Source organism: Vigna umbellata, chromosome 1 (genome assembly GCF_029865625.1).
Source record: "Vigna umbellata cultivar VRB3 chromosome 1, Vumbellata_1.0, whole genome shotgun sequence".
Lineage (NCBI taxonomy): Eukaryota > Viridiplantae > Streptophyta > Magnoliopsida > Fabales > Fabaceae > Vigna > Vigna umbellata.
The window spans coordinates 43,591,858-43,604,240 of NC_142165.1; the positions used below are offsets into that span (position 1 = coordinate 43,591,858).

At 27.4% G+C, this 12,383-nt stretch overlaps 1 protein-coding gene across 1 annotated transcript; it reads right to left on the reverse strand.

The window, feature by feature from the left end:
• Positions 1 to 118: 118 nt before the first annotated feature.
• Positions 119 to 9,046, reverse strand: LOC124835147 (putative copper-transporting ATPase HMA5). Its single transcript, XM_088103279.1, has 6 exons — positions 8,694 to 9,046; positions 2,672 to 4,063; positions 1,923 to 2,177; positions 1,618 to 1,740; positions 1,059 to 1,535; positions 119 to 731 (listed from the first exon to the last, which is right to left on the reverse strand). Exons 1-6 carry the CDS (start codon positions 8,982 to 8,984, stop codon positions 315 to 317), a joined length of 2,955 nt encoding a protein of 984 aa, XP_087959405.1. The 5' UTR covers positions 8,985 to 9,046; the 3' UTR covers positions 119 to 314.
• Positions 9,047 to 12,383: the final 3,337 nt, after the last annotated feature.

The window sequence follows — 12,383 nt, forward strand, 5'->3', positions numbered from 1 at the left end:
CATTGGATAAGTCTTGGATGTTTGGAATGATATATCTTCCCATGTGATAATATAAATGTACTGAAATAAACCCACCATTTTAATTCCTGTAATTTTTGCGGGTGCAAATATCATTACTTAAAGGATTTTCATTGCGCACATTATTCCAACACCAGAATTATTTTACATGCAAACATCATGCAAGCAATATTTACAACTTCTGACAAGTGACAACTGTCCAAGGTTCTTGATACATATAACTGAACAAGTCCACCACATACTATAGTAGAGCTAACACAAGATCATGCATGAGTTCTTCTGTGCCATATTTTACATCACTCAATGCTTATGCCCCGTATCTCAAGATTGTTCAACTTCTTGGGTCTCCTATAATACTTCAACAGTAAAGAACAGCAAACTACACTGACAGAAGACGCAGCCATGGCAGCCCCGGCAACCCACGGTGGCAACCGAAATCGTGTAGAGGGAAAAAGAGCTCCAGCAGCAATTGGAATTCCAAGCAGATTATAGCCCAAAGCCCATATGTAGTTGAGACGGATACGAGAAAACGTTTTTCTGGAAAGATCAATGGCAGTTATGACATCCTCCAAATTGCTCTTCATCAGGACAATATCAGCAGCTTCAATAGCAATGTCTGTACCAGCACCAATTGCCATCCCTACATCTGCTGCCACAAGTGCTGGTGAATCATTGATACCATCCCCCACCATAGCCACCTTGTGCCCAGAAGCCTAAACAAGAAAAGGTTGCTCAATATGTTAACCACAGGTAATACATGTCAGAGATGTGATTTATATACACTTTCACCGTAGGGTATTAGACATCTAATTGGAATTTAGCTTAACATCACATCATGTTAGTGAATAAGATAACATGGTAAAGTTGGGAAATCTTATTAGATAGTTATGTAAATAGAATAATATGGTAAATCGGTAAAATCTTTTCAGATATTAATGTATAATTAAATATTCATGTCTAAACCTTGGAACCATTGCTTTATGATTGGATCAGCTCCCACCGTTAGGAGAGGAAAAGATGCAAAATTTTAAACCAAGCACCTGCAAGTTCTTCACTTGCTCAGCCTTCTGCTCAGGTTTGGCTTCAGCAATAACAGTTTCAATTCCAACTTCCTTTGCTATAGAATTGGCAGTTCCCCAATTGTCCCCAGTCACCATGATGCTCCTGACTTTCATAGACTTGAGAATGGAAATGACTTCTTGTGCAGCTGGTTTCAATGGATCAGATACTGCTAAAATCCCAACAACTTCCCTATTTATAGACACTATAATTCCAGTTTGAGCCATTGCTTCCGCTTCTGCCAGTATCTCTTCAGCATCAATAGGAAGTGCAACATTGTGGTCCGCCATCAAGGTCTTGTTACCCACAAGTATTTCCTTATTTCTAACCATGGCCTTAACTCCATGTCCAGCAATCGACACAAAATCCCGTGCCTCTGGCCAAATGGGGTTCTCTTCATCTCTCAGTCTTTTAGCATACTCTACAGCAGCCTTCGCCAGCGGATGCTCACTATTCACCTGACATAGGAAATCATACAATGAATGTTTTATTGCAATAATTCATGGATAAGCATGTGAAACTCAATAATTGTATGCCTACCTCAGCTGCTGCCACAAGTTCATAGAATTCTCGGAGTACCATATTTGTAAACAACTTTGTATTTACTACCACAGGCTTCCCGATAGTGAGAGTACCTGTCTTGTCAAATACAACGCAGTTCACCTACAAGGCAAACCATATACACATTCAAATGTTGTATAAATCCCACCCTTATTACGTTTACATAAGTTGTGTCTATGCTCAAATAAGAAGAAAGACAACCTACGAAGTTCATGTTAACTTCACCAACATTTACAAAGCAAATACTGAACTTGAGGACCTGTACTTTAATGTCAAGTGCTGACCTTATGTGCATTTTCTAATGCTTGACCTCCTTTGATAAGTATTCCCTGAGATGCACCTACTCCAGTGCCAACCATGACTGCAGTCGGTGTTGCTAAACCTAAAGCACATGGACAGGCTATGACCATGACAGAAATCCCGAATTGCAAAGAAAGCTGAAAGCTATCCATAGAAGATGGTATCCAGGACTTGGGGTAAGCACGAACTCTTCCAGCTATAAACCAGGCAAGCCAAGTTGAAAATGACATTAAAATAACCTGCTCAAACAAACCCCTTTGAAGTAAGTACTACACAGACATAAGGATTCAATTTTAAGAGATAAAACCTAGAAAACATAAATGAAACAAAGAAACAATCTATCAAACAAAAAGAACCTGCCGGAATAAAAATAAATACCAAGATTTGTTATAAGCTTTGATACCATGTTAGGATTTATCTTAAAATCAATTGACATCATTTGAAATTATTCAAAAGATACATAAATTGCATACAAATAATTGAGGAAGACGACACTAGACTTTCTTCTAACATCTTCAAGCTGAATGAATGTTTCTCATCATCAAGTGAATCCCATTTAATAAGAATCTTAAACACTACACCATGAAACTTTGCCTATAGCTATACAAGAAAACTTTGCCTAATTAATGAAAGAAAACAGCTAGTACATCAGTTATTTAAATCCGTTAAGTAAATATTGTAGAGAGATTATTGGAGAATCAACATGGAAGAAACAAATTTAGCAAATCCCTACCATAGGCACAAAGTATTTGGAAATGCGGTCAGCAAACTTCTGCACAGGAGCCTTGGCCATCTGTGCTGACTCAACAAGTCTGACAATCTGAGCAAGGGCACTCTCTGATCCCACCCATGTAGCCTTAATGTGCAACACTCCATTTTCATTCACAGTTCCTCCAATAACAGTATCCCCTTTCCTCTTTGCCACAGGACGTGCCTCACCTGTTATCATGCTCTCATTCACGTGGCTCTGACCCCAAATGACCAATCCATCGGAAGCCACTTTTGCACCGGGAATGATCTTAATAACATCATTCTTCTGAATCAACCTGCTATCAATTTCCTCCTCACCAACAACATTTCCTTCACTATCCAACGTCAACAATATAGCAGTGTCAGGTGTCAAGTTCATGAGCTTGGCAATTGCATCGGATGTCTTCCCCTTGGCCAAAACCTCAAGGTACTTCCCTAGCAAAATAAACGAAATAAGCATAGCACTGGTCTCAAAGAAATCAGTACCCTTGAAACCATCAGATGTAGCAGCTCTCAGCACAGAATACACTGAGTAAAAGTACGCTGTATTTGTCCCCAGGGCAATCAAAACATCCATGTTGGGAGAGCCAAGGCGTAATGCTTTGTAAGCACCAGAGTAAAATCTCCTCCCTATAACAAACTGCACTGGTGTAGAAAGCACCCATCTTATGATCTCCCCCACTGTAAGCATTTTAACAACTTTGGCATCTAGTCCATTCTTAATTCCAGGGATATACATAAACACCATGGAGGTTAGAAACACAGGAATAGTAAACACCAAACTCCACAAGAAGGATCTATAGTATTGCTTGATTTCCTCCCTCCTATGACTATTCCTTTTCCCTCCTTCTTCCGGGAAAATCATTGCCTTGAAACGCCTAGACCCAGTTTCCTGAATCACGTTAATGAAATTTCTTGGTCCTGTCAAGTCTGGTTTATAAGAAAGAGACACTTTGTTCAACAAAGGGTGTGTTTCTACACCTTCGACCCCAGGAAGTGCTTGAAGAGAACTTTCAATTATTCTCATGGAACGACCCGTCCTTACTCCCTCAACCTGAAGGTCTATTCTGCTCATGTCTTCACCTGTGCTTATAAGCGTGGCTTGAAAACCAGTGTTTTCTACTGCTTCCAAGATTTGGTTGTAGGTGACAACGTTTGGAGTGTAGTGAACTTCAGCTTCCTCAGTTGCAAGGGCCACTTGAGCTTTCACCACTCCTTGGATTGCTTGAAGTGCAGTTTCGACAGTGGAGGAACACGACGTGCATGTCATTCCTTGGACACGTATGCGGCATATCTGTATAGATGTCTCGTTATCTTCTCTGATTAATGCCGCTTGGAATCCAGCATCTTCAATGGCCTCGCGAATGCTCTCTTCCTGAGAAGAAAACGCATGGAGACATCAAGAAAAAACACTGCCAATCATTGAATTATACTGAAACCTCTGTTAGAAGCGGTTTAATGTTTTATACCATGTATGTATTTAGATTCTTTTTACGATGATATGTATAGTTTGTCTACGAAAAGAAAACATAGAAAATACAGGACCGAATTTAGTTTAAAAAAATATAGTTTATTAGTAACGAAATTAATGACCTTTTTTTAAAGTTAGGGAGTGGTTTAATGAATAAATTTCCAATAGAAAGAAACATTTATTGAATAAAAACAATATATTAATATATTATTATAACTCAACTCAATGGCAAAATAATTTTAGAATAATTAACCTCCATTTGAATTAATTGCTTTATCTCAATCCATATACCATCTCACATATGTAAAAAAGTAAAATAAAATCTTCAAATTTATATTTGATTAATTGTTAAGTATTAATTTGAGTAATTAAATTCTTATTAAGTATGATTAGATAATTTGCACAAAAAAGAAGTTTAAATATTTCAATTTGCGGATTTAATTCTTAAACGAGTGTATTTTATTAAATATACTGAATTTATTTAATAAAATTAATATTTTTTTCTTTTAAATATACCAAATTTGGTCTATTTAATAAATTTGGCGTACTAAGAAGTATATTATAACTCATATTAAATATCTGTTATATTTCATAAGTTTGTTTCAAAAATGTTTTATTAATTTAAATGTAATATTTGATATATAGCATGACATTTTGATTTACAAAACAAATTGTATAAGTAAAGTTCGTCCATAAACAAATAAATAAATTTGTAAAAGAATAAATAAAAAATATATATATGATAGGAAGTCACACACAAAGACGCGTGAAGAGTTTGAGAAGGGGTGTGACAAAATGTGAAATGGATGAAAGAGGTTATAGAGTGAGTTAAAATCATAAAAATTATAATATCAATTTTTTAAAGTTAATATTTTTATTTTAAAATAATTCATTGTTGTCATAGATAATTCAAAATTGAAAAAAAAAAACAATTTTTAAGTTATTTTGATTAACTTATGGAAATGTTAATGACTTAAATTAATGTTGGGGATAAATTATATTTCTTTTTCCGCCAAAGTTCTCATTAGATTACATGTTACTTTAAGAAAGTTGAAAAATATTACAGTTATATTATTGGGGAAAAAAATAATTGAAAACCGATATAGTGATAGATATCTTAGTAACTGATTTTAAATTTCAAAATTAATCGCCAAATCACTCATTATCTATACATTTTTAACTTTATATAAAGATAGAGTGCATCTATTTGGTATCTCTTGTTTTTTTTTTTAATTTTATTATTTTAATTACTATTTTTAAATTTAAATAATTATTCATAATAAAAAAAACTATTTTTTAGTTTTATCATTCTACTTACTATTTTCCTGAATTTAAATAATTATTTATTATAAAATAATTATTTACTTTTTTTATTATTTTAATAACTACTCTTCAAATTTAAATAATTATTTATAATATTATTTACTTAATATTATTTATAATATATTTTATTCCAATAATCAAAATCTATTTTATCTATAGTTATATCTATAACTATATATTTATAATTACATAAACTTTTTATTTTTTAATTTTACTCTTTTATTACTACTTTTTAAATTTAAATAATTTATAAATATTTAATTACACTAGTATATATAAAGAGGATATCTCTTTTCATATAAATTAATTTTTTTTCTCATTTAACCTTTATGATATAATTATTAACGAATTTTTTTAAAAGTAATTACTATCTTAAAATATTTTGTATGAAATTGTTACGTGTTTCTCTTTTTTATTGTGTCTTTATTATATTTATATTTTCTACTATTAACATGTTAACAAGTACTTTTTATTATTTTTCTCTTATATATTAATTTAATTAATTTATACAAATTGTTAATTTATAATACAATACAAATATTTAAAAAAAGATACAGAGATACACCCCACAATGTCTATCTTAACTCTAATTTCTATTAAATTGATTAGTATTTCAGCCATTAGATCCATCCCTACCAACATTAATCAATTACTAATTGCTTCCATCAGCAGATTAGTCATTATCAAATGAGTCATTTCCTTTTTTACTAGATTGACCACAACCATTAGTTACAAAATTAATCTTTATTGTCATTCACTAAACTAATAATTATTTTTATTACTAAATTAGTTATTGATTTTCATTATTAAACTAGTTAATATTTTCTATTACAATACTAATCACTAAGCCTCAATTACTAATGTTACTTAATATCAATGTATTATTATTTTAGAATTAAATTTGTTTTTTTCAAACTATTATATTTTTTTTTCATTCTTAAATTAAATTATAAAAATATTTAGTTTCTACATCATATCAAAATCAAATAAATTATTTTTCTCAACCAACAAGGCTGTATTTATAATCGTCTATAAAGTTGTGACGTGAAAAAACACTATTATATTTCATTTTAAAAATTCGTTAATGACATGTGAAACACTTTACATGTTGTTGGTAAAAAATATTTTTTTACTCGACTTTCAGCTAAATATTTTACAATTTAATTTAAGAATAAAAAACAATTTTTTTATAATAATTTATAAGAGGATGAGGAAAAAATCAAATTTAACACTTAATTTCATTACTCACCAAACTTATCTATTTAGTAACAAAGATTTTAATTTATTTGTTGAATTTCCTATAATAAATATTTACAAACAATTGCCTTAGCAACATTTTATAAATTGAAACATGCGAAAACATACAAATATAACAAAAAAAATCATCACAGACCCGTAACATTATTATTTTTCTTTCAACCAAACACCTTTGTTTTCTAAACTTATTATTGTATTAAACATTATAGGATATTAAAGCAGGTCAGCTCGATTTATTGTTAGTGTGTCAAAAACAGAACGAAATGAACTAACATGTCACAGTAAAATAAGTAAAAAATCTTATTTAACCACCAAAAGCGGGCAAACTAATTAACGAGCCAGTCTGCCAACTTTTTCTTTCAGACTTTGTTTTTCTTTTTTTTATGTTTTTAATATATATATATATATATATATATATATATATATATATATATATATATATATATATATCAAAAATACATTTAACTATATAATTTTTTTAAGTGTTTAGGTAATTGATTGATGTCTCTAATATGATTAGTTAAAATAATTATTACTTTTATATGTTAAATTATTTTATTATAATTAATAATTAAAACTTAATTTATAATTATTATTAATTTAAAATATATATTATTATTCAACTAATATAATATAAAAAAATTAAATAATTTTTTTATTTTAATTTTTAATTAAAAGTAGCAAAGAAACATATTAAGAAAACTTAGGAATGGCAAAATTATCTGTGTTAACAATGGTGCAGTGGATGTGGTTGGTATAGGTGGAATGCAATATCATATTATCTGTATCCATATATATATATATATATATATATATATATATATATATATATATATATATATATATATATATATATATATATATATATATATATATATATATATATATATATATATATATATATATATATATATATTCACGTATATTTATTACTTATAAAAAAATTAAAATTAAAATTTAATTTATATTTTATTAAATTTAATTTAATTAAAATTAAAATTTAATTTATATTTTATTATGTTAAATGTAATTAAAATTTAATTTGAATTTAATTTAATTTATATTATTCTTTTAGATTTTATTTTAAAAATTTATAAAGTATTTTTTTTAAATATCTACAAATGTTCATGGATACTTACAAATCATAAAAAACACACTAATCTTTTTCAAACTAGCAATCAACAAATAACATAACAAATAATAAATTAGATTTTTTTTTTTCAAGTTGATAAGGGCTAGATAGTGTCAAATCCCCTAAAAATCCCAACAAAAGTAGAGTAACAAATCGAAAAATTCAACCAAGACCAATTTGCAAATAAAAACCCACTTTACTGTTACTAAAACACCATAAAATATTTATAACCTATAAAATTACTTCTATGAGCATATTTTAATTAGATTTAGAAATTAACTAATTACCATATTTACGTCCAAGAGCATTTTCATTAAAGAAATCATTCTATGATGTCTAGATCTTTTGAATTTTAATTTTTTTTTATAATTTTTATTTTAAGAATTTTAAAAGATTCATATTCTTATTAATGTTTTATTTGGTTGATTTTTTTATTCGTATAATGAGACTTTTAAACTTATTTGTTATGTCACGTTAACCTATTATAACACTCAAATATTTGTCTTTTAACAGACTATATAATTCCAATAAATGAATATATTTTGCTTGTCAACACTTTTAACTTGTAAGATCAATCACCCAATTCAGTTATACCAAAACCAAATTCCGTAAGCAAGAAATGAAAACATGAATTAAAAGTAATTCAATGGAATCTACATTTGAAAGCAACAGAAAAGGAAAAAATACGACAGTGAAAGGTGTAATATGCAAGGTTTTCAAAAACAGCCAAAAAAGAAAGATGCATACACAGTGATCGATTGAAGATGAGTGCAATGTTCTTGAATAATTAATTCGAAAATCAGCATAATAATAATTACGTACATTGACAAAGGATGGATAGAAGAGGATTTGTGCACGATTGTTGAGAACATCGACAACAGCTTGGCGAATTCCGGGAAGACGTTTGACGGCTTTCTCGACGGAAGCAGCACAGGCGGAACAAGTCATTCCGGTGACTGAGAAAACCGCTTTCAGCAAAACGTTGCTGCTTCCTTCTTCTTCCGTCACACCTTTCGGATATCTCGGCATCGATGGATAGTGAGAACGAGGCGAAAGGTTACCCGAACCCTCATTCTTCCGCAAGCAAGCTAACGCTAAAAATTTACTTCCCATTTCCAACACCACCCAAACACAATCTACCTCTCCGCCTTTTATGCTTCCATTTTTCTCTTTCCCCATCCATTTTTTTATTTTATTTTCTTATAATCACTACACTCCTTTGATGTCGATTGAAATTCAAAAATATGTCACGGAATCTCTTTCTCGTTAATTCTATAAAACCTAAAAAAATATTAATATTTCTTATATGTTATTCAACACTTTTTTTAATTTTATTATATTATATATCTAATAATCTCATGATATTTAGAAGTTGAGGTGAAATGCAATTTAGATTTTTTTTTTCTTTCATCTTTCAAAAAGATAAGTCAAAATCGAAATGAAATTTTAGTCTTTATAACAAATAATATTATATATATATATATATATATATATATAGACCTTAACAATATTATTAAAGATTAAAACAATACTTAATTAAACATATATGGTTTGATTAGTATATGTCATGACCATAAAATATTTAATTTTTATTTCATTTCCAGTGCATAGGTCACCAAGAAAATGAAATAAATAGGTAATTAAACGGAATGAGCATTGATCTATATACGACTTTTACTCACGAATTCGTTTTTTTATGTATGCAAATGCAGACATCCAAGGTTCCATGTGGGTCTGTGCGTACGGGACTTCGTCAATGATGGGCTTGAAAATTTATTTTTCTATTTAATTCATTATAAAATATCGCTGTATTGTTGTTATTATTTAAATTTTTAGTAATTCATGAAAAATTTAATTTAATTATTTTTTATTTATTGGTCCAGTTTTATGAATAAAAAGTAAAATGAACATTTATTTGTAAATTTTATATCATAATTTACTATATTTTTAACATACACCAAATATAAAATATGAGAGTTTTAACATACATTTAATTTACTATATTTTTTCAAAACAATCCATCATCGTTAAAAATTTACCTCTCTTTACATATGAGAGTTTCACCCTTTACTTAAATTGTCCATATTATCCGCAAGGTTTATTTATGCTCATGCGTTCTATTTTCTCATTATTGTGGATAATTAATGTTCCGCCTAAGATGACATTATAGTCTAGGAAGTTGCACAAAATGCTTTAGGTCAAGTTTAAGTCAACCGAAACTAGATGTCTATAATAGACATTTAAACATTTATTAGGTAGAAATTAAAGTAATATTATTTAATAAAAATTAACATAAGACATATATACATATGATTTTGTAATAAGTTTTAAAAGTTAGTTTATGTCTAAAATTTTAATATATTTTAGTCACTTAGATAAATATAATCTTTTAATTTAAGGATGTTAATTTTTTGTGTGATAAACTGTCTTTCGTACCCATATTTAAGTTAGAATTACTCAAATATTACAAAGAACCAAGAAATATCACTTTACGTGTAAAATAATAATATAATTGAGTTATAATGACTATATTAATTTATTTTAAAAGTCTGACAATCAAATTGTATCAAAATTCTAGACAATAACAAATTCAAATCTTACTTTAGGAACTAAAAACATATTTAACCTTTTAAATAATTATATTTATCAAAAAATAAATTAAAAGATTCTAATTAATAGTTTATTTCAAAGGTTTAGTAATAATTAAAAATTATATTTCTTAATATTATAAATTTTGTTTTATATTCACTAAATTCATTTTTTAGTATAACTTCAAATGGTTTAAACTTGTGACTTTAATAAGATAAAAAAAAAAGAGTAAAACTAACAAACTAATTCTCTTTAAATATATTACCAATGTATTTATATTATCATTCGATAAGTCTAGAAATATATATACTATATGTATATTGATTAGACAAGTCTAACAACAAAATGACAAAAAACATCATATAAAAATAACTTCTATTTAAAATATTAAACTTATTTTTTATACTATTTTTTTCATTTTCAATTCTATCATTTGTGATTTCTAATTACTTAGTTATTTAATAAAATAAAATTTAGAAAAATATATTTTACTTTTTATTTCTTAAAATAATATTGTTTAAAAAATAATATATTTTATTGATAATACAAAATTGTTTACACTATAATACAAAATAAATTGTAATGTAATAATTTTGTCTTAAACAAATTATATTTTCTTTTCTATTTTAATTTATAACATAAATATTCTTATTATTGATTATTTTTCATATTTTTAGTATGTATATAAAATTGACATAAGGTTTTAAATAATTATATTTGTAATAGAAAAAGTTGAAATATTGTGCTTAATAGTTCCTTTCAAATGTTTAAATTAGATATTTGTAATAACAAAATCACACTTCTTAGTATTGTAGTAACAAATTATTCATATATTTAGTAAATGACTTTAAAATTAAACAAGTATTTTCACACACAATTAGACAAATCTACTAATAAACTTTTTCGTTTTCTACTTAGATGAATCATACAATACACATTAGACGAGTCTTTTTATACATTGATTAGATGAGTATAACAAAAAAAATTACATAAGTTTAACAACAAACATTAGACAAGTCTGTCTACATACTGATATAACAAAAAGTATTAAATGAGTCATTTTATGCATTGATTATATGAGTATAAAAATATATATTATTAGATGAATATGTCCAAATACTGGTTAAACGAGTCTCGTAACACACATTAGACGAGTTTGTCCATACATTAATTACACTAGTCTTAACAATATAGTTAGACGAGTTTGTTTATACACATATGAAATTAATCTACTAATGCACATTAGATCACTTTATCCATTATATGATTAGGCAAGTGTTGGAATATATATTATACAAGTTTGTTCATATGTTAATTGGACGAGTTTTATAATTTATTGAACGATTTTATCAATACATTGATTAAATGAGTCTAACAATTCACATCACTCTATTCATACAATAATTTATATTTTAACTGATTCAATTTTACGTACTTTTCATATTTCTTGTACTTTTAAAGAATCTACTATATTTTTTTGCATGTATTTTATTATTTATATTTTTACAAAGTCTGGTATTTATATTTTTATAAACATATTAATTTTTAAAATTTTAAATTATTTCTAAAATTAATTCTATTCAAAACTTAATTATAAATTTAAAAATATTTATTATAATTTTTTTTAAATAAACATACAAACCAACGTCAATCTATTCCAAACTAGGAGTTTAAAACTAATTTTCACATAAATATTACATCAAAGATGAAAAGATATTATAAAAAAAATCCAAGGTCACATTAACATAAATGTCAGGTAATAAAACAATTTAGCCATTGTTTAACACTTAGAAAAACCTAAAATGTGTTTGGACGCAATTTTTGTCCAAGTACATAATCACATTTTAATCCTTTGTGTAATGTTACTTCAAATTCCATGTAATAAAACTATTTATCATTTTAAAAAAATGAAAATGAAGTTGC